The sequence below is a fragment of the Astyanax mexicanus genome, chromosome 15, assembly GCF_023375975.1.
Source record: "Astyanax mexicanus isolate ESR-SI-001 chromosome 15, AstMex3_surface, whole genome shotgun sequence".
NCBI lineage: Eukaryota > Metazoa > Chordata > Actinopteri > Characiformes > Acestrorhamphidae > Astyanax > Astyanax mexicanus.
In genome coordinates this window covers 43,880,139-43,907,723 of record NC_064422.1, presented here as the reverse complement: position 1 = coordinate 43,907,723, position 27,585 = coordinate 43,880,139, and the positions used below count along the sequence as shown (strand labels likewise).

Here is a 27,585-nt window from a genome sequence, read left to right as displayed (position 1 = left end):
GTGCCCAACCATGTGGATGGAGGCCATGCGTGTGGTTACCTCGTGTTTACTCCTGCCCCTCCACCCCGTTGTGCTCAGGCTGCCCCTTCTCAGGCAGCAGCAGCCTGTCACTCACACAGACACAGAGACAGCGCTGTGTATCTACTTCTTGTGTCAAGAATTAAAACATTGCAACATGACGTATTTGATTTAATTGCCTTTAGTGACTTTGCACATCCTGCAATGTGACTATTGCTTAATGTCAATGCTTAAATGATATATCGTGCAGCCCTAGTTAAAACCATTATATCATCCAGGTCAAGTGATCAATAGGAATGGCTTTATTATAAACTGCATGTTAGAGAACTTCCCGGAACACTGCACGAAGAAGGTGCACTTGAACTTCAGCCTTAAGAGTCAGGTGCCTTAAACAGCCTGTTCACGCCCACCTTCTGAACTGGATGCCCCAGATTGTGATGTTGTGATCTGCAGAAAAGCAAAGTGGCACAGACAGACAGACTGACAGACTGAACTGGCAGAATTGAATGAACTGAAAGTCAGTAGTTGTATATATCAGCACAGCAGCACTCTGGGAGTTTAGAGGGGAAAGGGTGTTTCGCCTTTGGCTTCCTAAGTCAACAGACTTGGCGCTGAGCTGAACTTTGGAACTGTGCCCTCAGCGCTTGACTCATTTCTTAAACACACTCAGCAAGTCGGACGGGTTAGCTGTGTTTGGTGCGGAGCTTTGGCTCTCAGAAATGTCCCAGCCCGCACAGGAACCTACACTTTACTCAAACAGGACAGGAAAGAGACTACCGTGCAGGAAAAAGAAATGCCTGAAAAAAATCTTCAGACTTCAGAGTCTCAGATATTTTATCTCTTTCCTCATTTTTCACATTTCCTACATATTCCTACATATGTTCCACATTCTCGTCATGTATCTGAAACCACTGGTAGACCTTTACACCTGTGCCCTGCAGCATAAACATGCAGCTTTCTGGCTGTGGTATTCTGAGAAGTCGTTTACAGCCACTCCCCAATCCATTCTTTCACAAACACACTCGCGTCCGTGAAACATCCTCCTCCTGGGCTCTTCCTGTTGTGAACTTTGCCTTTGCTTCTCAGGTTCCGAATCCCATCTGGGATACTGACGCAAAAACACCATTAATACCAGCATACTGGGGTTTAAGCAATAGAGCTCAGAGGGAATTAATGTTAGGATTGTCACAATGCCTTAAAAATGCCACAAACTAAATTAAATTCTGCTGTTTTATGTGTATCATGTGCTGAAATGCATCACAATGGTTGATATCACACCTATGGTCAATGGGTCATTATGACCAGTAGAGCTGCAACGATTAGTCGATATAATTAACAATGTCGATTATTTAAATTTAAACTATCGTTCATTTTTAACAGTACCGCATTAAACAAAGTGCTGGGACAAAAGCGCAATGGGAGATGGGTAATTGGTTCACTCCTACTGTTTAAACTCAACGTAGCTTGTGTCTCCAAACACAACAGATTACATATTTAATCACTAAATATCAGTACTCTCCACATTTAAACACCATCTAGACCAGGGGTCACTAATGGGCGGACCGCGGTCCGGGTCAGGACCCAAACGTTGCCCAATGCGGACCCAAACCTACTGAGAAGGATTGAATTGTATACGTGCTTTGCAGCGCAGTAAATCACAGACCAATCATGTGTGGGGTAAGATCACCAAACGCTCTCTTCAGTCAATCAGATCTATGCAGACGCGGTAAGGAAAAAGTAAATAAATAAACACACCGCTCCTCACGAGGTCCGGCTGCTCCGGCTGTTGAATTGGGACGCGGCCGTGAAAAAACGGCTTTATAAGGAGATAAGGAGCCCGAGAACGGGCGGAAAAACAAGAACGGGCGAAAACTAAAGTCACGCCGAGCGACAGAGAGACAGGAGAGGGATGCATACAAAATCTGGCCAGAGTGGCATTTATTATTAATATTATTACATACTTTTTTCATCATTCAATTCAAACAACGTTACAGGATATAGCACTTAATTATAACACAAGTTAACAATCGGTCCGGACCTTGGCCTGTCGAAATTGTCTCTAACTGGACCATACTGAATTCTGATTAAATACCCCTGATCTAGATTTTTAAATGCCTTTTAAATCTCATGTTTAGCTGTTTTTTTGTTTTTAGAGATGGAGGACATGGCAGAAATAATTGTTGACTAATCAACTAATCAAAAAAATTATCGCCAGATTAATCAACTACCAAAATAATCATTAGTTGCAGCTCTAATGACCAGCTAATTTTCAAGCTTAATCACTTTTTATTTATTTATTTATTTTTTAGGTGTAAAGTAATAAAGCACAAACACTTTGTCACCGTACTTAAGTAGAAATGTTGGTTATCTATTAGGAGTGTGCCATATCGTATCGTACGCGATAATATCGTCAACATATTTGAGTATCGTGAACGATATTATATCCTGAAATACGGTGCCATAACACTCACCTCTAATTATCACATCAGGGTTCTACTTTTTTGCTGTTTTTTTAAGCAAAAGAAAAATTCACACTGTTCTCATAATTTCCCTTTATAGATCTACTAGAGACAGATTATATCTGTTCAGTATCATTTATTTTACTTTAATCCTGAATATTTAGAGATATTTGGAGTGCATTATTATTAGTATCATGACATTCTGTTGACTTCTGTTACAAATCTGATAAAATTATTATATTTTTTTTAAATCTCAGTTTGAGGTGTGCAATATCATATCATATACAATAATAAAATCTAAGTTTTGTTTTCTTGCAGAAGTGTATTTTTTATTTTTTGTCATATCGCCAAGAGTATCGGTATCGCGATAATACAATGAAATATCGTGATATTATTTTAGGGCCATATCGCCCACCTCTTTCATCTATACTTTGGGGGTGTAGTGCACTATAGAACTCTGTGGGTGTGGCCTAAGCTTTTGTTCTTAATGGCTTAATTTCTTCCCCATTTTCCATTACTTTTACTTTCATACCAGTACTTTTACTTTTACTTTGGCATCCACCCTTTTATGTCAAGTTACAAGACAGAGTGGACAAGTTTAGTGTAAATATTGAGTTATGAGGTAGATAAGAGACTACAACACTCTATTAAATAATCCATATAAAAACTATATATATATATATATATTTACACACTGTGCTGTAGTGTAGTTTGAACTGCTAGTGCATTAAAAAAAAGAAAATAACATTGAAAAGTTACTTTATGTCAGTAATTCAGTTCAAAATGTGAAACTTTATTGAAATATTATTAAGATGTATTGCACACAGAGTGATCTGTCTTAAGTGTTTATTATTGATTATGGCTTACAGCCAATGAAAACCCAAAAATCAAAAAGTCCTGCTGAAAAATGAAATCCTGAAATAAAGTAACTTTTCAATAATATTCATGTTTTTTGAGATACTAGTACACAGCTCTGGAAAAAATTAAGAGAGCACTTCAGTTTCTGAATCAGTTTCTCTGATTTTGCTATTTATAGGTTTATGTTTGAGTAAAATGAACATTGTTGTTTTATTCTATAAACTACAGACAACATTTCTCCCAAATTCCAAATAAAAATATTCTCATTTAGAGCATTTATTTACAGAAAATGAGAAATAGCTGAAATAACAAAAAAAGATGCAGAGCTTTCAGACCTCAAATAATGCAAAGAAAACAAGTTCATATTCATAAAGTTTTAAGAGTTCAGAAATCAATATTTGGTGGAATAACCCTGCTGGTTTTTAATCACAGTTTTTTTTTTCATGCATCTTTTTCAGGCATCATGTTCTCCTCCACCAGTCTTACACACTGCTTTTGGATAACTTTATGCTGCTTTACTCCTGGTGCAGAAATTCAAGCAGTTCAGTTTGGTGGTTTGATGGTTTGTGATCATCCATCTTCCTCTTGATTATATTCCAGAGTTTTTCTAGTTGGTAAAATCATTTTTAAGCGGTCTCTTATTGTTTTTTCCAGAGCTGTCTATACGTGCCAATGCTAATGCCAATGATTCTTAAGAAAAAAATTGTTAACTGATATCAACATAAATCTGATATTGTTATGCATCCAGAGTCACTATTTTTTTTTTTAGTTATGAGATAACCAATGACCCTATACACCATAATTTGGATTTAAATCATAATTCTACTCTCCTCCAGTAATGAATAAAGCTGCTGTAGATGCTGCAGTAAATGCAGTGACCCGTGCACAGCTGATTGTTAGTCGTGTGTTTCTATACAGTTCTCTGTAACATCCCCCCCGAGCTCTTCCTCTCCGGCTGTGCTCTTTATCTCTACATATGTTTTGGAGGATCAGGTCTTTTCTGCAATTTTCCGGTCAGTGATGAACAGTCAACAGAGGTGGGTTAGTAGGACAATCCTGCAGTGTGTGTATGTGTGTGTGTGTGTGTGTGTGTGTTATCCACTCTATAAACACTGCGGCATTGTGCCCTGAGCGAGTCACTGCTTATGGACTACAATGAATTTATTGGCCAGAGTCCATCAGCTGCCAGCCACTCTCTCCAGGTCTCGCCTCGTCTGATTATCTCTCTTTGTGTGTGTGTGTGTGTGTGTGTGTGTGTGTGTGTGTTTGTGTGTAAGTGTGTGTGTATGTATGTAAGTGTGTGTGTGTGTGTGTCTTTAAAGTACACATACCTATATAGGAACTAGGGCTAGGCTATAAACAGTATTAAAATATCAATATACTCAACTATGTAATTAACACAATAAAAAAAAATACCACATCATAAAACCGCACCCACACCACACAGGTTGCCATATATTACATTACATTTGGTGGACGCTCTTGTCCAAAGCGACTTACAATAGTCATATATGTGTGATTCAATTGCTAAAAAATAATGCAAATAAGTTGTTTGTGTGGAAATAGTACTGACTTGTGTAAATTATGTTGTAAAAACATCATAATTAAAGAAGCAGCAAGGATGTCTTTACATTTATGATCCATTGTAGTATATGGAATCAGTTAAATGCTTCCAAGAGAAAAACTGGTAATTATTAAATTACTATTTTTTATTATATATATATATATATATATATATATATATATATATATATATATATATATATATATATATATATATATATATATTAAAATAAACACAAATATTTTAACATCATAGTTTGTTAAGGCTTTCATCGCACGGTATATTGCAATTTTTCTGACGCATTAGTAGGGTAAAATAATAACAATATATCAAAGTAATGCAATATTTTGTTTGGCAATACAATACAATTTTTAAAAATTTGTTGTGCAGTGTTGTATTCACTGTCATTAGATTTTAAAAATATGATATTGATTTTTTATACTAGAACAGTTTCCCTGAAATTTTACTTAAATAATTGCAATATAATCGCCTTGCTTACAGTACTGAAACATATTGTGATAAACTGAATCATAACCCCATATTGTGATATATGTATTGTATTGCCAAGTTCTTAAACAAACACATAAATAAACACACATATATATACAATTCCACAATTCCTTAATATAAACTACTGCACTCTAAGGACTTATTGAATTGCCTTCCAAAAACCCTCCGAATCCTTTAATCCTTTATATACTACCGTACAAAATAGTTTAAACCAAATTTTCTGAAGAAGAAAAAAAATCCATATACTGTTAATAGCAGTATTCTATATTGAAAATAGTCTATTTTGTGTTTTAAGTATTTGAGAGTTTTTGTATAGTTATTAAAATAAAAAAAATAAATAAAAATAAAATTATGGTGCATTATTATTTTATACAAAGTATTTTATATCAGAATATTGGTAAGTTTACAAAACAAAAGTTTTCAGATTTTTTTTTGTTTGAAACTGTACTTTTCTGTGTTTTGTTATATTGCCAAGAACATTGTCATCACAGAAGCAGCATAAAATATTGTGATTTTTTTAGAACCATATATCACTGCCCACCCCTATTGCCAATCAGGTCTTGCCTATACACAGCCCCATTATTCAGCATTTATATAGTTATTATTTAATATTTTAATCATGAAAAAAAAACATCTCTGATAGGAGAGAACTGATAGGAACTGCTACACTCTATTGACTTTCCTTGGGGAACCCCCTCAAAATCATCAATTAACCTTAAATGAATTAAATTAATTAATTAGATTTCACCCATTTCACAGTGTATCCCAGCTAACCATTTTTGGCTGTTAGAACGTTTTCTGAATATTACAACTAGCTAACGTTCTTAAAACGTTCAATCTGTCAAGTTTTCTGTCAAGTTCTTAGAATGTTTTTTTGTATGTAACGTTTTTTTTTTTAACATTTTTAGGTAACGTCACTTGTGTTTTAATTTTTTTTAGTTTTGGAAATGTTTCTTTTTTTTTAATGTTTCCGTAATATTAAAAAACGTTTATTAACTTGCCTTGGGGAACCCCCTTGAAAACATTAATTAAATTAAATCAAATTAATTAATTTATTAATTTATTTAAACGTTCTGCTAACGTCATGGCAACGTCACTTGTGTCAGTGTTTTAGTTCATTTTCAGTTTTTTTTAAATGTTTTTTTTTACGTTTCTGTAATGTTACTGAACCTACAATCCTTAACCAGATTTTTCCATTAATTAAAGTACAGTAGATGTCTTTCTTATTTTATGTATTTTCATTTTTTATGTTATTTCCGCCTCTTTTTCAGTATAAAATTGAGGTTTTATCTGTAAAAAGGGAAATTTCTGTTGAAATTCAGGTGAAGAATATCCCACAAAACAACTCTTTTTTTATTTATTTTTAATGTACTTAATATATTTGTATTCCCACTACAAAAAACATTAAAGCTCATTTTTTTGAAAATCATTTTAAACGTTCAGTTTCTAATCACCATCAGAAAGCCTGTGATTGTTTTAAATGATGTTTTTTTAATTAGTTTATTTTTTTCCTATTTTAATTATTAATTTAATTATAAATTAAATAATTTATTAAATTTATTTATTTTTTATTTATTTATTATTACTTGTATTTATTTTTTATTTTAATGTTTTATATTTTCATTCTTGTTCTTAGTTCTATTATTCATTTTATCATTTTTTATCATTATCTTAACATTTTACTTTACTTTTAGTATTATCTTTTTACTCATTTTATATTTTATAAATTTTGTACTTTTTATGTGTCAATTAGTTTTTTTGTGATATTTTAGAATTTTCTGTTTTACATATATATTTTATTTATATATATATTAAATGCTGATTTAAAATGAGTACTTATTTTTTTTTACTATTTTATTCCTTATTATTTCTAATTTAATATTAAATGTTTTTAATCTCTTTGATGTTGTACATGCTCTGTAACATTGTAAATGAGGGTCACCCTCAATGTTTTTCCTGAGTCAAAGAAAACTTTTGAATATTATATTCTCATCTTATATCTAGATACTTGTTCCACATAACAAAGTTCAGTATAATTCTAATTTAAACATGAGGTTATGGTATTGCAATTAATCACAATTAGGTAATCTTTAATAATTTACACAAGCAAGGAATTCTCTTCAATTTTTTTATGCTTCACATGTAAGTTTGAATATACAGTATCTCTGGCTAAAAAATGACATATGACATAAAAATCAACATACCCACCCATTATGTTTAAAGCAGTGTAGAAGCAGGGCTGAGTGTAGAGGAAGGAGGAGAGATACTCACCCAGTGTGGGTTCAGGGGTTCCTCGGCTGAATCATTCCTGATACTTTACAGCACAGAGAGCAGGTCCAGAAATCCAGTTACTGACCAGACTGACCACACACAGGAACTAGCAGCTACAGGCAGCGCTGTATCAGTTCTATATGACCTGTATCAGTTCTATATGAGCTGTATCAGTCAGTAAATGGTCAGTATGTGGAATAATTGTATCTCCACACCCCCTGAAGAAGAGCGTGAAGGCAGGAGTCCAGCATGTTCCTCAGGATCTCCGGAGCTTCATATCTTTTGTTGTTTATTCTCTGAACATCCCTCCGCTCTTTGTCTGTCTGGTCTGGGGCTCCACTGCTGCTGCTGCTGCTGCTCTGAACAGCCGGCGAGGGAAGCAGCCCGGCCAGTTCAACAACCACCACCACCCCTCCTTCGCTACCTCCTCCTCCTCCCTCCTTCTCTACCTCCTCCTCCTCCTCTCTCTCTCTCCTCCCCCTTTCCTCTCTTTGTCGGCTCTCCTGCAGCTTGTTGGAACACGCCCCCTGTTGTAAACGGTGTTGTAGTTTTTTTTGTAAATGTAATTTATTGTGTAGAAATAATACAATTATCATATATTATATTTTAACGCTAGAGAATATTAATAAACTTTATTTATATAGCACTTTCATACAGAAAAAAGTGTTTCACAATAAAATTAAATAAAACATAAAAAAACATAAAAAACAATAACATAAGAAATACTTATATAAAATAAAAATATTGAAAGAAAATAGAATAAAATAGACATAAAAATAAAAAAACATAAAATGTACCCAAAAAAGAAAAGAAAGCAAGCCAATAGAAAGCTAAGCTAAAAAAACAGGTTTTCGCTGTTTTTTTTTTCTTTCTAAAGCTTGTAACACTCAATGCCTAAAAGTGTAAACAAAAAATAAAAATATAATAAATACAAAATAAAATGTAGAAAATAATTATTTTTACAAAGTGCAAACACTTTGTAAACACGGCTGCACAACACATTTAATATGTAACGTAAAAATAAAAAAATAAAAATTATAATTTTAATTTTAACAAAGTGCAAACACGTACGGTTGTACAACATATTTAACATGTAATTTAAAAATAAAAGCTGACGGCTCGCCTGCAGCTTGTTGGAATACGCCCCCTGTTGTAAACTGTGTTGTAGTTTTTGTAAATGTAATTTATTGTGTAGAAACAATACACTACAAAAATATATAGCGCTAGAATCATTCATTGTGAAAAAGTGAAAAATATAATAAATATTAAATCAAATGTAGAAAATAATTATTGTTACAACGTGCAAACAATTACACGACTGCACTACACACTTAATATGTAACGTAAAAATAAAAAATAAAAAATATAATAAATATAGATTACATTTTAGAACACTTACCCGGCTTGACAACACTTTTAATATGTCAAAATAAAAAAGAGAACAAAATAATAAATATAAAATAAAGTGTAGGAAATAATTAAACAAACTCTTACACTGCTGTGCAACACATTTAATATTTTACGTGCAAAAATAAAAAGAGAAAAAGGAAATAAATATTTTAATGGAATTAATTTTACAAAGTGCAAACACTTACATGGCAGTACAACATATTTCATATGTAACGTACAAATAAAAAATAAAAATATATAATAAATATTGCCATGTCATCTGCTGGTGTTGATCCACTGTGTTTTATTATCAAGTCTAAAGTCAGTGCAGTTTTGTTTTCCCACTAAAATCTTACAGCACTTCATATCTTACAGCTTCCCTCTGCTGCTGACAACTTTTATGGAGACGCGGATTTCATTTTCCAGCAGGACTTGGCACACTGCCCACACTGAGTACCAAAAGTTTCAATTCATCTTATATAATAGTCAAATTGTCTGAGACAGAGTTTTGGGTTTTCATTGGCTGTAATGCATAATCATCAACAATAAATGAAATAAGGGCTTACAATAGATTACAATAGGTAATCTATGAGTTTCACATTTTGAACTGAATTACTGAAATAAAGTAACTTTTCAATGATATTCTAATTTTTTGAGATGCACTAGTATATTATATATAAAATGTGTGCAATTAAAATATGATGTTCTCCAAATAATAATAGTCATAATGAGGGAAACATATAGCTAAAGTATTGAACAAAGAGTCGACTCCTGGTTTTGCACTCGTATCCTCACTCCCATGAATCGTGATTCGTGAGTCGACTCTTTCGAGCGGATCAGCACCAGTGTGTTTACACTGTCAGCTGTCAGCTAAAGGCGAGCGGTGCTGTTTATTTATTCGGCTGATAAGGTTAGCCGTTATTTTATCTCATTCTTATAGTGATAGAAAAAATTAAGAAATATTGTAAATGCGGGATATGAGACGTTTTACGCTTAATAATAGCAGGAAATGTGTTATTATAGGCTGTATTGATGGGGATACGGTAGGTTAGCTAACTGCAGAGCTAGTGCTAGCTAGCTAACGTTAAGGAGCCAGGCTGTATAATATTAATATTTGTAATATTTATATTTGTAATATTAATATAGCTGTAATTTTAACAGTTCTCCTGTTATTTATAGAAATGCTTCTCTTACACTCACACAATATCTGCAGCCAGGAGAGCCCGTTATCCTGTATTACTAACAAGCTAGCAGGCTAACTGTGCGGCCGATGTGTTTATCATATATATATATAAATACAGCTCTGGAAAAAAAAAGAGATCACTTCAGTTTCTGAATCAGTTTCTCTGATTTTGCTATTTATATGTTTATATTTGAGTAAAATGAACATTGTTGTTTTATTCTAAACTACAGACATTTCTCCCAAATTCAGAATAAAAATATTGTTATTTAGAGGATTTATTTACAGAAAATGAGAAATGTCTGAAATAACAACAACAACAAAAAAAAAAGATGCAGAGCTTCCAGACCTCAAATAATGCAAAGAAAAAAAAAACAATATTTGGTGGAAAAACCCTGGTTTTTAATCACATTTTTTCATGCATCTTGGCATCATGTTCTCCTCCACCAGTCTTACACACTGCTTTTGGATAACTTTATGCTGCTTTACTCCTGGTGCAGAAATTCAAGCAGTTCAGTTCAGTGGTTTTGATGGCTTGTGATCATCCATCTTCCTCTTGATTATATTCCAGAGGTTTTTGAATTTGGTAAAATCAAAGAAACTCATCATTTTTAAGCGGTCTCTTATTTTTTCCATCTTATCTGCTGCCTGTCATACATTATCTAAACGCATAATTACAGGATAACCATGCATGGACCCTGTTTCCATCTGTGGGTCTCAGCCTGGGGTGTGTGTACCACACCTGCTGGTAGCTGGTTTCAGATAGTCTGAGTTGATTTCTGACAGTCGGGGTGGTTAAAAAGCTGGTCATCCAGGTAAAAAACCCTTGGAATGTATATATATAAATATGTATATACATATATTTTTGCATAATTATGACTTTAAACATCATCCGATTAGGACTTGTAGAAATCCTATAAGCAGATAAAGAGATCCACAGTTGAACAAACGACACAAAATATTAAACTACCTGCTCATTTGGTCATTTAGCTATTTATTGAAGAAAATAATATAAAATAATACATATTTGTGAGTGGCAAATGTATGAAACCTTTGGCTGTCAGTATCTGTAATTAACTACACTATTGATATATCCTAGGTTTTATTTAAATTACATATATAGGCATTTAAGCATTAAAATGTATTTATTATTTGTATTATTTCTACACAACTTTCTTTTATTTTTAATTTGTTCATAATGATAGAATAATGATAGACACATATTACCTTTTATCTATGGTTATGAACAGAAAATTAACAAAAATGGAATCGCATTTCTTCTGCGATCACATTTATGCAAAGCTGCTTTTTGACAACATCAGTTGTTAAACGTGCTATACAAATACATTTGATTTGATTTAATTAAATCAATCCTGCACACCACCTTTACCTTACCTTTACATTAACTGCTTGCTTTAGTTTCTTCCACAACATTTCCATTGGTTTGAGGTCAGGACTTTGAACCGTTCTTTGATGGAACAACTTGTGTGCTTAGGGTCATTGTCCTGCTGCATGACCCACCTTCGTAGACAGATCCTTCATAATTCTCTGATATAATTCTGAATTTATGGTTCCATCAATGACAGCATGCTGTCCTGGCCGAGATGTAGAAACAGGCTCAAACCATGATACTACCACCACCATGTTTCACAGACGGGATAAAGTTCTTGTGCTGGAATCCAGTGTTTTCCTTTCTCCAAATATTATACATTTTATTTAGCCCAAAAATTTATTTTTTTCCATTTCATCCGTCCACAAAACTTTCTTCCAATAGTTTTCTGGCTTGTCTACATGATCTTTAGCAACTACAAATGAACAGCAATGTTCTTTTTGGAGAGCTCCACCTCAGCTCTTTGAGGCTGCCTTTACACCTACCTTGTTTGGTCTAGTCTTTGACAGCAGCAGGTGTGAAAGGGGGCTTGAACCATAGTCTGGGCCAAAGAAACAGAGATTCGTCTCTGTCCGGATCTACTGAACCATGGCCTGGTCCTCCTGCAGTGTAAAATTAAACACTTTTCTAGATGGTTCAGAATTTCAGAACATTTACAGGAAGTTGAGAAATAAAGAAGTGGTGTTGTGCTGAAATTCATCTCTGTAACAGTTACTGTAACAGTAGATTAACCCTTATTTATAAACAGAAATAAAATTAATAAAAAGCAAAGAAATTCAGCACAACACCTGGAAAAACTTAAAGCTGAAATCATAACCAACATTCTACAAACCGATTATTATAAAGTGCTGGTGCATCTCAAAAAAATAAGTATCATTCAAAAGTTACATTATTTCTGTAATTCAGTTGAAAATGTGAAATTCATATATTATTATCATATATTTATTTATTTTATTGTTGATGATAATGATTACAGCCAATGAAAACCCAAAAATCAGTGCCTCAGCAAATTAGAATATTATATAAGACCAATTGGTACTTTTTTGCAGCAGTGTGGGCAGTGTGCCAAGTCCTGCTGGAAAATGAAAGCCGCTTCTCTATAAAAGTTGTCACTAGAGGTTCAGCATGAAGTGCTGTAAGATTTTGTGGGAAAACAAAACTGCACTGACTTTAGACTTGATAATAAAACACAGTGGATCAACACCAGCAGATGACATGTCTCTCCAAACCATCACTGATTGGTGGAAACTTCACACTAGATCTCGAGCAGTTTGGACTGTGTGTCTCTCCACTCTTCCTCCAGACTCTGCTCCCTTGATTTACTTTAAATGAAATGTAAAATTTACTGATGATCAGTGATGGTTTGGAGAGACATGTCTGTCATCTGCTGGTGTTGATCCACTGTGTTTTATTATCAAGTCTAAAGTCAGTGCAGTTTTGTTTTCCCACAAAATCTTACAGCACTTCATATCTTACAGCTTCCCTCTGCTACTGACAACTTTTATAGAGATGTGGATTTCATTTTCCAGCAGGACTTGGCACCCTGCCCACACTGCCAAAAGTGCTAGTTGGTCTTATATAATATTCTAATTTTCTGAGACACTGATTTTTGGATTTTCATTGGCTGTAAGCCACAATCATCAACAATAAAATAAATAAACGCCTTACAGTAGGAAGCATGATCCATGATTGTAATTGACTTCCATACTCATAAGAAAGTTTTATTATCTTTTTAGGTGAGCAACAGTAGACATATGCAGCAAAGCACTAGCAAAAAATATATATTTAATTTCTATTCTTTGCATAATATACAGTACTGATTCTTAGGCCTCTTGTTGTTGATTTTTTATTAAAGTAAGCATTGGCAGTAAGTATTTGCAGTATTTCCCTTTCTGCTGTTTTTTTTTGCACTTTGTCAAACACACACATATATATATACACACACACAGCAATTAGACACATGCTCCCCGGTGTGTACAGCAGCATCTATCCATAGCACCACGTCTGAGGATGGTCCCCCGCAGGACAGACCGCTGTATCCCCTCCCTCGCTCTGCTCATCCTCGGGGGAAATGGCTATTAGAGGGTGTTTTTTAGCGCGGAGTGTGTTAAAGGCTCTGCTCACACATTTCACACATCTGCAGTGAGCTGAGGATGACACGGCTCTGTTAGTGATCTCTGTTTGTTACTCACTTTTTCACAGGACCGAAAACACGGACCAACACTGAAGAGCTTACAGTAGCCCCCTACAGGACGGACCCTCTGGTTTTGACCCTTTGCAGGTGTGTGAATTATTCTTATATTTATACGTTTCTCTTTATGAAAGCCTCGTCTCAAAGGGACGTTGTGCTGCAAATATGTGCAAATATGTGCTAAATGGAAAAACAAACATTGCATGAAAATATACTGCTGTAACTAGGTCTTACCTGTTTATAGTACAAATTTAATTAGACCTGAATCGATAATTATGTATATATACTTATCATATAATATAAGGACATGGCCCCAGTCATTTTTGCTGATATCAATATTAGCCATTATTTTAAGGCATCATAGCCAAGAGAGCCAAGAGACTGGTAACGAATCTTTAACATCTCTGCATATCTGTGAAGGAATTTTGATCCACTCTTCTTTACAGAATTGTTTTAATTCAGACTTATTGAAGGATTTTCCAGCGTAAACGTCCTGTTTAAGATCATCCACAGCATCTCAATCATCCAGGCTTTAACTAGACCTCTCCTAAACCTTAATTAAGTTTTTTATTTTTAAGTCATTCAGAAGTAAACTTGTTTGTGTGCTTTGGGTCATTGTCCTGCTGCAGAGCCCAAAAGTCTGCTGAGTATAAAAGAGCATTTTCACACCTGTAGTTGTGAAAGTTTCTATGATCTGAATCAGTTGATAAGTTTGTTTATTTATTTGGAGCATTTATCCCTCTGTTTGGTTTGGTTTCACACAGACATAAACCTAAACGCACCAATAAACCACGCAAGCACATCGTCTCCTCTGATTGGTCGGAGCTGTCTGGTGTGGGAGCGAGAAAGTAAATATAGTGAGAAGATTATGTGTTCCAGTGTGTATATCTGTATATCTGTGCAGTGTGAAGCTGCTTTAACACAGAACGATTAAAATTTGCAGCTGTGCTATTAAACACAATGTTTTTCACGCGCCTGTGAGCAGTGACCGCTGCACATACTGTGCTCTTAGTGTGTAAACAGCATGTGGAGCAGCAGAGACAGAGTTTGATTGATCTGTCAGCACCTTGTCAGCAGTTTAGCTTAATATAAAAGAAGTATATTTGATATTGCTTATGTTTGCAGGTTATATGCACACACTTAATTTTCTCTACTTTATCATTTTGGTTGGTAAATTACTGTTGTTTAGAAAAGAGGAACATTTTTAACGTATTTTTTTTTTATTTGTACTGATTGTGTGAAATTGGTTTATCAAAAATCAGAATTAGACTTTTATTTAAATTAAATATTTTTTCTCATATCGCCAAGAATATTGTTATTGCAAAAAGAAATACCGTGTGATATTATTTCTGAGCCATATCGCTCACCTCTACACTGCATACAGATGATTTATATGTACAGTTTTATCCCTTTTTTCGCAGTAATCGTGGTATAGGCATTTTTAAGTGGACAAGGAATAATTTCTTGATGCATCTATAATTTTCCACAGTGTATCTTTGCTCTCAGTGTGTGTGTGTGTGTGTTGAGCTGGAGTGTTGAGGGGCTCTGAGCTCTGGTGGGTCTCTGGGAGAGATGCTGGTGTGTTTGGGGGCCTTGAGACCATAGAGAAAATAGAACAGCAACACATATCTAATTACACTGCTCTGTTCTATTTTACCAATAGAATTTGGCCTCTATTGTGAACATACAATATAATTATAAGTATAATTAGGTGTATTAGTTGGTATGTTTACTTTGTTTATAAACAGTGGTTAAGGTATTCATATATTTAATAGTGCATCTAAAAAAATAGAATATCATTAAAAAAAATACTTTATTTCATTAATTCAGTTCAAAATGTGAAACTCATATATTATATAGATGTATTAAACACAGAGGGATCTATTTCACTCATTGGCTTACAGGCCATGAAAACCCAAAAATCAGTGTCTCAGAAAATTTGAATATTATATGATTAAGACCAACTGGTACTTTTGGTACACAGTGTGGGCAGTGTGCCAAATCCTGCTGGAAAATGAAATCTGCATCTCTAGCAGATGACATGACTCCCCAAACCATCATTGACTATCAGTAAATTGTGCATTTCATTTGGAAATCAAGGGACCAGAGTCTGGAGGAAGAGTTCTTATAAAAGTATAATGTTCCAATTTTTCTGAGACACTGATTTTTGGGTTTTTATTGGCTGTAATCCATAATAATCAACAATAAAAAATATATATTATAAATAAATAAAGATAAAAATAAAATAGATCACTTTGTGTTTAATACATCTATACAATAAATGAGTTTCACATTTTGAGCTGAATTACTGAAATAAGGTAATAAGGTAACTATATTATTAATATATTATATTATGTTATCTGCTATGCTGAGATTATGCTATCTTTGTGAGTGTTATTTGATTTATTGTGTTCATTTTGAGGACTATATATGGTCCAAACAGAAATGTTATCATACTACTACATAATAAATAAAAAGAAATAATAATAAAGAGCAAAGAGTGTAATTAGTCCTGATTGGAGTAAGGATGTTGTGCAGCAAAAACAGAATAAAAATCACTGCTTTTTAACAATTTGACACTTCTGATGCATTCTATTTTTGTAAGTATATTGCAAAAAATACTGTATTTCGCAATGTATTGTTAGGTTTAGGCCTGGACAATATTTCGATATCGGTATTTATCGCGATAAGAAATGTTTCAATAACGGTGATATCATTTTTGTGGCATATCGATATGTATTATTTACAAACAGGCGTTTTTTAGCAGCGTCAGTTCACTGCAGCGCTGAATACAACCGGGCCGGGCTACGTCAGTGCGTGATCATACAGGCACGAAGCCAGATAGGCTAGGCTAGGCTAGGCTAAACCTGGGTCGGCTCCGCTGCGGTCCGCACCTAAAATCTCCCGCGATGTAGCGAAACCGACCCTAACCGAGCGGATCTCAGCTCCGCTCCGCACCGCACCTAAAACCCACCCGCGATAAAGCGAAACCAACCCTAACCGAGCGGATCTCTGCTGCTCTCTGCACCTAAAACCCACCCGCGATGAAGCGAAACCGACCCTAACCGAGCGGATCTCTGCTGCTCTCTGCACCTAAAACCCACCCGCGATGAAGCGAAACCGACCCTAACCGAGCGGATCTCTGCTGCTCTCTGCACCTAAAACCCACCCGCGATGAAGCGAAACCGACCCTAACCGAGCGGATCTCTGCTGCGCTCCGCACCTAAAATCTCCCGCGATAAAGCGAAACCAATCCTAAGCGAGCGGATCTCTGCTGCGCTCCGCTCCTCTCCGCTCCGCACCTAAAACCCACCCGCGATAAAGCGAAACCCACCCTTACCGAGCGGATCTCAGCTCCGCTCCTCTCCGCACCTAAAATCCACCCGCAATGAAGCAAAACCGACCCTAATCCTAGCAGAATGATACGAGGCTGAAGTTAGCTTGAGTGCACCTGACGCTTCCACAAGTGATTAAACAGAATAAATGGTTGAGGGAGGCAGGTCTAATTCAGTAGTTCGGCTTTTAAAGGTCTGATAAACTTCAGACTTCAGCTTGCTCCAAATTGTGCCGGAAAGTGGAGCCGACCAGCAACAGTAATACATCTGTTCCTCCACCTCAAGCAGTTTCACTACACACAGTATCTTCCTTATTCTGGCTGAAACAATTTTGTAGTTTATGTTGTATCTAGTCTAGTTATTTATAGTTGATGAAGCCTATAGGTTTGCTTATTTAACGGGGATATCATGTTCCTTTTATGTATATAAAGGCTTTTGTATTCCTTATTCTGGTTAAAGCACTTTTGTTTTGATCTGTTAAATATGTTTACAAAAGAATAAGAAGCTCTGCCTCTGTTGTAATGTAAAGTTATTTATATTGGTAATATGTATATAGGTTATAGGTTCATGTTTGACAGGGATGTCATGTTTTTATTTTGCTACATGCAAATAAAAGTGAGCATTTATTTATTTTGACCCTTTTTTATTTCTAAAGTATTTCTAAAGTTTTGTGAGAGGAGGCTTTAAAGATTTAAATAAAAATTTCAGACAGTAGTGTACAGATTTCCATTGCAGGGATTCTTATCAGTTTTTCTGAGGCCTTCAAAGTATTTATATCGATATCGAAATTATATCGTATCGACCGAAATTAAGGAATATATCGTGATATGAATTTTGGCCATATCGTCCAGCACTATTCAGGTTGAATAATTAACTGTTCATATTGTTGATGTTGGAATTATATTGTAAATAGATGTGATATATGATATGAATTCTGACTAAATCATCTAGCCCTACCCTAAGCTTTACAGGAAATAGCAAATTAATACAATATAAACTGCTTTCAAAAGAGAATATGACTGGTATGACATTATGATCGTTGTTTTGTCAAAAGCATGTATTTTCCACAGTTATTTATGAGTGTTTATGCTTTATTCTCCTCTGTCTGCCTGTTTCTCTCAGTGGGAAAGCGGATCAACTCTTGTAACATGAGCTCGGTGGCGGTATTGACCCAGGAGAGTTTTGCTGAGCACCGTAGTGGGCTGAAGGACACTGAGATCACAGGTACAGTAATGTTGAGTAATGATGATTCTGATATATCTTTGCAGTGTGCTTTAAAAAGCCACTAAACCCTAAATCGTATTTTTTTTATTAATAGCTGAAATGTACAACATACTAGTCCTGCTTAAATTCTTTATAAACATTTCCTAACCTTTAAAAAAAATGCTTTTATAGTAGTAATTTCTGCCTCTGCAGCGCCCTCTCAGGTTTAACTGTGCTATAGTCGAGAATGATGTTTCCATGTACATTGGAAATACGCAAATCAATCAATAATACCGCCCCCCTGCTGACATCCAACCATCTGCATCTCACAGCTATCAGAGACACACTGCTGCTGCTGCAGCTCAGCCAATCAATCAGCACTCCCTCCTTTCCAGCCTCTAAACCCATACATCACTCAGTGCCCCTACCAAACTTCCCCACCCATTTTTTTTGCGTTTTTTAAATTTGAGCTGAGGGTGGAGTCAGCAAAAAATAGAGGGTTAGGTTACCCTTTTAAAAGAGGGCAAGTTTTTTTTTCCCAACTCGAAATAATGTGAAGTACCTAATATGAGTTATGTGTGAGAAATACTCTCATTTAAAAAAAAGACCACTTAAAAATTACGAGTTTCTTTGATTTTACCAAATTAACAACCTCTGGAATATAATCAAGAGGAAGATGGATGATCACAAGCCATCAAACCACCAAACTGAACTGCTTGAATTTTTGCACCAGGAGTAAAGCAGCATAAAGTTATCCAAAAGCAGTGTGTAAGACTGGTGGAGGAAGAGAACATGATGCCAAGATGCATGAAACCTGTGATTAAAAACTAGGATTGTTTCACCAAATATTGATTTCTGGACTTTATGAATATGAGGGTAAAAAAGTTTACATTTTTCCAGGGCTATATATTTCCCCATGTTATTTCTTTTTTTTCTACTTTTTCCTATTTTCTCCCCAATTTACATGGCCAATTACCCAACCCACTCACTAGGACTCCTCTATCACTAGTGATGCCCCAACACACCAAGAGGACCAACACATACTTCCTCCGATACATGTGAAGTCAGCCACCGCTTCTTTTCGAGCTGCTGCTGATGCAGCATTACCGAGCAGCATCATAGCGCTAACGCTCGGAGGAAAGCGCAGCGACTCGGTTCTGATACATCAGCTCACAGACGCCCTGTGCTGCGGACATCACCCTAGGTGAGATGTGGGGAGAAAGCGCCATCTACTGTACTGTACCCACCCAGAGAGAGAAAGACCAATTTAGCTCCCTCTGAGCGCCGGAAGCTTGATGGCAAAGCTTTATGAGTGGGGGTTCAAACCTGCGACCTCCCGCTCATAGTGGCAGCGCTTTAGACCGCTGGACCACTCGGTCCCATTTCCCCATGTTATTTCAATGCGAATTCTCGTTCTGCTTTAATCAGGTGGTGTTCCTGAGGATGAAGCGTACATCCCCACCTATCTGGAGGCCTTTCCTCCTTTGCCGGATAAAGGTGCTCCAGGGGATCGATCAGGAGAGCCGGCCGGTGCTTGGAGCAAAATTCGACCCATTAAAGCCTCTGTTATCACCCAGGTATTTCACAGACTATGCTTATACACTATATACTACTCTTGTTTTGTAAAGCTTTGAAAGAATATTAACATATATTAAAATATTTTAGCAGTTTCCCATTATTTTAACAGTTCTCTTTTTTCCTTCCTGTCTGTCTGTGAAACTGTAGGTATTTCATGTTCCGTTGGAAGAGCGACGGTATAAGGATAACAGTCAGTTTGGAGAAGGTGAGGAGGCTAAGGTGTGTCTGGACATCATGCAGAAGACCGGAGCTCATATCGAACTCTCTCTGGCTAAAGACCAAGGCCTTTCCATCATGGTGACGGGAAAACTGGATTCAGTCATGAAAGCAAGGAAGGAGATAGTGGCTCGACTCCAGACTCAGGTGAGGGGACAATACTGCATTTAATATTACTTACAATAGGGCAGGGTGATACTGAACAAAAAATGATCCTGATCTTCTTCAAATTTATGATTTTTGTTTTTATATAACAACTGAAAAATACATTTATTTTCATGGGAGTCAAAACCATGCACGCACATAAAATCGGTACAAAAATAATAGTTTAATTCAGCTGTAAATCTTGCTTTATTTAACCTTACAACTAACTTTTATATTGAATAAAGTACAATTATAACCTCGTTATATTTCTGTTCAAGAAAAGTGCAAAATATAAAAAGCGTCTTGGTGCGCTAAGTGGCCCATTGGTCTCATCTCTGCCACCATATTAATTAAAAGTAAACAAAAGTTTACTTATAAAAGTTTAAATAAAATAAAATTATCCAAAAAAAAAAATAGATGGATTGGATAAATGAATTAACAAAGTTACACTTATATAGCGTCATTCTAGAAATCCAAGGACGCTTTATAATTTACCCATTTTTTAACACAACCATTTATACTCAGCACTCATCCACACACTGGTGAGAAGTGGCAGCCAATAGCGCACAGCGTACTCTCAACCGGAAACAACCGTCCACATGGAGGACTGCATCCCGCACTACAGCATTCTGTACCTAGATATACATTTTATACACATACAATCCTGTGCAATACACATACCTATACATACAAATCAGTTTAGAGTATAACATTTTTCTGGGCAATTTAAAGTATCTAATTTACCAGATGGATGTCCTTTATTATTATTATTATAATACTGTCATTGACTTTTTTTTCATTTATATTATTTGTCCTGGGGCTTTTATTATGAAGCCAAAAATGGTGGATTAGGCAAACTGGCGATGCTATGTTTTACATTCTATATATATATATTTTTTTCACTATTTTATTTTATTTTATTTAACATCCAATGGTCTGAAAATGGAACTGTTGAATGTCACACTGACCTGTATATTTTTGTAAGTGTAATCTGGATGATGTAATAAACGCATGTCCGTTTGTAGGCCTCGGCCACGGTCATCATGCCGAAGGAACACCATCGCTTTGTGATTGGAAAGAACGGGGAGAAGTTACAAGAGTTAGAACTGAAAACAGCCACCAAGATCGCTATTCCCCGACCCGACGACCCCAGCGCCAACATACGGATTACAGGCACGAAAGAAGGCATTGAGAAAGCCCGGCATGAGATCCTGCTCATCTCTGCAGAGCAGGTCTGCATTAAACAAAGTGATATTTCGTTTTCTGTTGTTTTCATCTAACGGTACGGGTCCACTTGCACTTTTTTGACTTTGCTGGATCTCTCACATCACTATGTGTGGTTGAATCTTTGCCGTTTTTTAATGTAAATGTAGCAACAAAGCAGTCTCAGAGTAGGCAGTCACATTTTTGTGATTCTTAATTGTTAAAAAGTCTCATAAAGGAACAATCAGTAATAAGTGAGAGCGAGTGTTTAAGTGAAATGGCTACAGGAGTCTAATTTCTAAACAATGGATCAAGGTTTCTGCCCCACCCACTCCTTCCCAGACACGAAGCTCATGCGGGTTAACAGCTTGACGCACAGTGGCAGGTGATAATGTTACCTGCCTCTGTCTTACTCTGTAGCTGATCGGTGGATATATATGTTTCACTGTCCAAAATGCCCATCTCTACTACGCTAGTTGTGGTGGTAAATTACCTAGCTATGTTTAGCAATCTGATTACCTGTTCAGCAGAAAAATAGCGAGCTTGCCCGTTTTTCCACAGCTGCAGCACACTGCTGGTGCTGGTGTATTCTATACCTGGCAACCCCGGATGTGGAAATGGGACTGGGGTGGTTGGTGGTGGTGGGCAGATTCAGAGACCACATCCCACACGGCTCACCGTGATGTACCACACAGCTTAAATAAAAAAAATGCTGGCTGAGCTGTAAAACTTAATATGTTTCCTTAATATCTGATGATCAGCCATGATCATTTTATGAGTGACTAAAGGCTCAATAAGAATTATATTTTCTGTAATCTATAGTTCTGGAAATTCAGATACTGCCACTTTTTGCTTTTACTTTTTGAAAGATGTCTTTTGTGTTTGCCACTCATATATGTGTGCCCTACCAGTTGACTCTATTCTAATTGGCTAGATACATCGTGACGGCCACACTAATTTGCATAAAGATGAACTCTGCTGAACTTTTTTGCTGTATGGCGAGGCTTCTGTGTGCACTGTGGCATGTAGCAGCTCTCACCATTGGAATGAATAGGATGTGTTGAGGTCAATTGTCAATTGGACAATTTCCCATAACTATTCACCTTACTGCCTTGTTCTGCCATGCTCACTTTTTTATTTTTTACAAGTTTCAAGTTTGTTTTTTAATAATTTGTGTAAGCCTTTTTGGTCTGTTCATATTAAATGGTTTCTGGACGTAATGTATGTAAAGTAAACACAGTCTGAAGTAGCTGCTGCTGTGATAACTGATCATAAAGTAGCTCGATATGGTAACCCAGCAGTTCAGCAGGCTATTAAACACTGTTTACAGCTATTTGGGAGCATATGTGGGGACACCACATAGCAGCTATAGCTAGATTAGCTAGGTTAGCTAGTTAGTTAACTTATATAACTCTGGTGAAGCAGATTTGTTGGTGGTATAGTGAGGCTGTTGAGGGCGAAATTAGCTTAAGATCTAATCTAGGAGTACAGGTGTGTGTACCAGGAAAACTGGACAAGTCCTGTAGCTTTAGAATCCGATCTTTTGGTAGAATATTTTAAACTATCTCCTTCAACCACAGACGCAGCTCCCTCTCTGTGGAAGGTAGTGGATGAAAGTTAAATGGAACTCTGCTATTTAAGCAAACTTCTCCTCTACTTCTAATTACTTTGAATCTCTTTTACTAACTGAGTCTATTATACTACTCATGCTACTTGCTACATGCTACTACTGCACTGCTAAACTGCTCTGGAAATGTCAACGCAAAGTAAGCAGAATATGGTGGAAACACTACTGAAAAACAGTCTTCCAGCACAATGGGAAATAAATGAATATGATGGTCAGTGATGCTTTAACATGCTGTTATTTCTTAATCTTCAAAGCTTTGTTCTACTACTACTAAATATTCTTCCTCTGAACTTTGTGGTTCAGGACAAGCGTGCAGTGGAGCGTCTGTCTCTGGAGAAAGCCTTTCACCCCTTCATTGCTGGAGCTTACAACCGGCTGGTCCAGGAGCTGAGCCAAGAGACGGGAGCTCGCATCAGCATCCCGCCCCCCAGCCTGCTGAAGGATGAGATCATCATCACTGGGGAGAAGGAGGCTGTAGCCATGGCGATAGCCCGCATCCGAGCCATCTATGAGGAGAAGGTGAGGGTGTAGAGAGTAGGACTGTTAGGATAACTACCTATATACAATCGTCTTTTTAAGACTAGGGCTGGGCGATATGGCTGACATTTTATATCACAATATATTTCCTAATTTCAGCTGATACTGTGTAGTCCGATATTAATTATACAAACTATAAAAGCCACAGAAAACTGCAAAGAACGCCCAGTTCAGTTACAGATTGTCAGGTCTTTTGTCTGTCTGCTTCTCATGTCTGTGTTATTCTCAGGTCTGTGTTTCATTCCCAGTGTTTTTCCACTCACCTGTTTTCATTTGTAGCTCCGCCCCTTCGTCCCAGGTGTTTCCTGTTTCCTGTGTGTGTGCACCTCTATTTAAGGTCCGTGTTCCATTTCCCCGGTGTCGATCCTTGTACGTTTATCGTCTGTCAGTGCTCCATGTTTTCCCCAGTTTCCTCAGTCCAGTTTTCAGTAAATCCCTGTGTATGTTGTATCTGTTTTCGTTAATAAATCCCTTTTTGTTTGCATTTGCGTCCGCCTCCGCATCCTCCCTGCACCCGCACCTGACAGAAGGATCGACCTAAATATGGACGCAACAAACAAGTGGACCGGCTCCAGGTTGGCGATCCGCCATGCACCATGCGGGACCCCGGCGTTGGAATCCCCGAGGCCTAAAGGACGCCACAGGCCTCGGGGTAGACGTTCTAAGGGGTCCCGCCAGCATGAAGAGGATCCCTTTACGGGGGAGGATTTTCTTGGGGGGGCGCTAAGGGCTGATGCGTTGAGCCTCGGGTCTCATCCCGTGTTTGGCAGTAGACATGAGTACCCGAGGCAAGTGGCGCGCAGCCCGTGGGACTACCTGGGATGTGCGCCCAGTAGCTCCGAGGAGGAGGAGGAGCTCTACCCCGCACCAGCCCGTACTCCATTGCCGTTTCCCCCAGGGGCTGTACTCTACCCGCGCTCAGTGACTTTCGCGGCCGAGATGCCGCGCTCCGTGAAGCCAGCGGAGGGGACGCCACGCTCTGTGACTCCCGTGGCTCATCCGCGCTCCGAGAATCCCGCGACCGAGACGCCTCGCTCCGTGAAGCCAGCGGATGGGACGCCACGCTCTGTGACTCCCGTGGCTCATCCGCGCTCCGAGAATCCCGCGGCCGAGGCGCCGCGCTCCGAGAATCCCGCGACCGAGACGCCACGCTCCGTGAAGCCAGCGGATGGGACGCCACGCTCTGTGACTCCCGTGGCTCATCCGCACTCCGAGAATCCCGCCGCTGAGACGCCGCGCTCCGAGAATCCCGCGGCCGAGACGCCGCGCTCCGAGAAGCTCGCGGCTGAGGCTCCGCGCTCCGAGAAGCTCGCGGCTGAGGCTCCGCGCTCCGAGAAGCTCGCGGCTGAGGCTCCGCGCTCCGAGAAGCTCGCGGCTGAGGCTCCGCGCTCCGAGACCCCCGCGGCTCATCCGTGCTCCGAGAAGCTCGCGGCTGAGGCTCCGCGCTCCGAGACCCCCGCGGCTCATCCACTCCCCGAGACTTCAGCGGTGGCCGCGCCGCCCCCCGAGAAAGCGCCGGCGGCAGCGCCGCTCTCTGAAGCTCCGGCTAAGCTAGCTAGCCTGCTAGCTCCACCGCGCTCTCAGGCCCCACCTGCTTCCAGCTCTCAAGCCCCACCTGCTTCCAGCTCTCCAGCCCGGCCGGATTCCAGGTCTGCGACTCCTGCTCCAGAAGCAAGCTCCGGTCCGGTTTCTACAGTCTCGCCCACAGCTGAATCTGCGGTTCCAGGCCGGATCTTGGCGGCAGCCGCACTCTCAGCTCCCGCTGAATCGGCATCTTCGCCAGCTGTATCAGCGCTGCCCGCGGCTCCGGCCGCCTCTGAATTAGCGCTGCCCGCGGCTCCGGCCGCCTCTGACTCTGTGCCCGCGGCTCCGGCCGCCTCTGACTCTGTGCCCGCGGCTCCGGCCGCCTCTGACTCTGTGCCCGCGGCTCCGGCCGCCTCTGACTCTGTGCCCGCGGCACCCGCCGCGCCTGCCCAAGCTGCACCCGCCGCGCCTGCCCAAGCTGCACCCGCCGCGCCTGCCCAAGCTGCAGTGCCTGCCGCCCACGTGGTGCCCACTGCTTCAGCTCCAGTGCCAGCGGTGCCCGCCGCTCCTGTGTCTGCAGTGCCTGCCACCCACGTGGTACCCACTGCTTCAGCTCCAGTGCCAGCGGTGCCCGCCACTCCTGTTCCTGTACCTGCTCCAAGAACAATGTTTGGCCCTAGGCCCCGTGTCCCTAGGCCAGCAAGGCCTCCTGACTTTGCCCCCAGTACTGTGCCCAGGCTGTCCCCACAGACTTTTGCTGGTCCTGGGCACCCTCCTATGTTTTTGGTCCCCCTGTCTCTCCCTGTCCTGGTCCCCATATCTGTGTTCGTTCATGTTCCTGTCCCCGTCACTGTGCTAGTTTCTGTCCCTGTAAGTGTATCTGTCCCGGTTCTCTCGTCCACAGTCCAGTCTCTGTCCCAGTCTAACATCCTACCCCCTGTCCAGTCTTTCGTCCAGTCTCCGTCCCCTGTCCAGTCTTTGTTCATGTCCCCTGCCCTGTCTGCATCCCTGCCTGATGTACAGCCCTCTGTCCAGTCTCAGTTCTCGTCCCCTGTCCGGTCTCTGCTTTTCCCACCTCCCCAGTCTCCGTTCCAGTCCCAGTCTGTATCCCCTGTCCAGCCCAATGTCCAGTCTCCGTTGATGCCCACTGTCCAGTCCCCTGTTCAGTCTCATTTCCCATCCCCTGTCCTGCCCGATATCCAGTCTGTGTTTCAGTTTCCTGTCCCGTCCTTTGGCCAGTCTCTTCTCGTCTGTGCTCAGTCTTAGTCTTGTTTGGTATCCTGTTGTGTTTTCCGCCCCCTCTTGCCCGGCTCCTGGGGATCTGTTTTTACGCGCCCCGGGAGTTGCGCGTTAAAGGGGGGGTTCTGTCAGGTCTTTTGTCTGTCTGCTTCTCATGTCTGTGTTATTCTCAGGTCTGTGTTTCATTCCCAGTGTTTTTCCACTCACCTGTGTTCATTTGTAGCACCTCTATTTAAGGTCCGTGTTCCTTTCCCTGGTGTCGATCCTTGTACGTTTATCGTCTGTCAGTGCTCCATGTTTTCCCCAGTTTCCTCAGTCCAGTTTTCAGTAAATCCCTGTGTATGTTGTATCTGTTTTCGTTAATAAATCCCTTTTTGTTTGCATTTGCGTCCGCCTCCGCGTCCTCCCTGCACCCGCACCTGACACAGATGCTGTAATAATTTATGTTGGCATTTTGAATAAAATCGTATTATTTTATTATTATTATTCTATTATGAATTAAAGACAAGAAGAATTCCATTCTATCTAATGTAGTAGTAGTAGAATTCCATGCTAGCTAATGTAGTATTGTACAATATGCTCATTTGCATATGTACAATACTACAATATATCATATATAGTCCAGAATGTCATGATACTAATAATAATAATAATGCACTCCAAATATCTCCATATATCCAGGATTAAAGTAAAATAAATGATATTGTACAGATATTATCTGTCTCTAGTAGAGATATAATGGGAAATGAGAACAGTGTGAAGTTTTTTTCTTTTCTTTTGCTAAAAACAGTAAAAAAAAAACAGTAAAAAAAAAAACAAAAGTAGAACCCTGATGTGATAATTAGGGGTGGGTGATATTTCAGGTGAATGATATTATAATATCATTCACCATATATACCCTTTGTATACTGATGCACTCTGATTTTTTTGTCTTTTAGAAAAGAAAAACTACCACTATCTCAGTGGAGGTGAAGAAGTCCCAGCATAAGTATATAGTGGGGCCGAAGGGCAACACGCTGCAGGAGATCATGGAGAGCACTGGGGTGTCTGTGGAGATGCCGCCGCTGGATTCTGGCTCTGAGACCATCATCCTCAGGGGAGAGCCAGACAAGCTAGGCCCCGCCCTCACGCAGGTGTACGCCAAGGTCA

At 38.8% G+C, this 27,585-nt stretch overlaps 2 protein-coding genes across 2 annotated transcripts in view; one reads left to right on the top strand and one right to left on the bottom strand.

The window, feature by feature from the left end:
• arhgef15b (Rho guanine nucleotide exchange factor 15b) overlaps positions 1-8,082 on the bottom strand; it is a 48,627-nt gene extending 40,545 nt beyond the window's left edge. The window contains exon 1 of the mRNA XM_022670274.2: positions 7,681-8,082. The gene's annotated coding sequence lies outside the window, so the exon portion shown is untranslated. The remainder of the gene's footprint in view (positions 1-7,680) is intronic.
• Positions 8,083-9,887: 1,805 nt separating this feature from the next.
• The window catches only part of hdlbpb (high density lipoprotein binding protein b), a 40,944-nt gene continuing 23,246 nt past the window's right edge, over positions 9,888-27,585 (top strand). The window contains exons 1-8 of the mRNA XM_049464643.1: positions 9,888-9,979; positions 13,842-13,920; positions 18,288-18,389; positions 19,797-19,945; positions 20,094-20,309; positions 21,332-21,538; positions 23,440-23,655; positions 27,375-27,581. Of these exons, the coding sequence (XP_049320600.1) occupies positions 18,314-18,389; positions 19,797-19,945; positions 20,094-20,309; positions 21,332-21,538; positions 23,440-23,655; positions 27,375-27,581 (1,071 nt within the window). The 5' untranslated portion in view covers positions 9,888-9,979; positions 13,842-13,920; positions 18,288-18,313. The remainder of the gene's footprint in view (positions 9,980-13,841; positions 13,921-18,287; positions 18,390-19,796; positions 19,946-20,093; positions 20,310-21,331; positions 21,539-23,439; positions 23,656-27,374; positions 27,582-27,585) is intronic.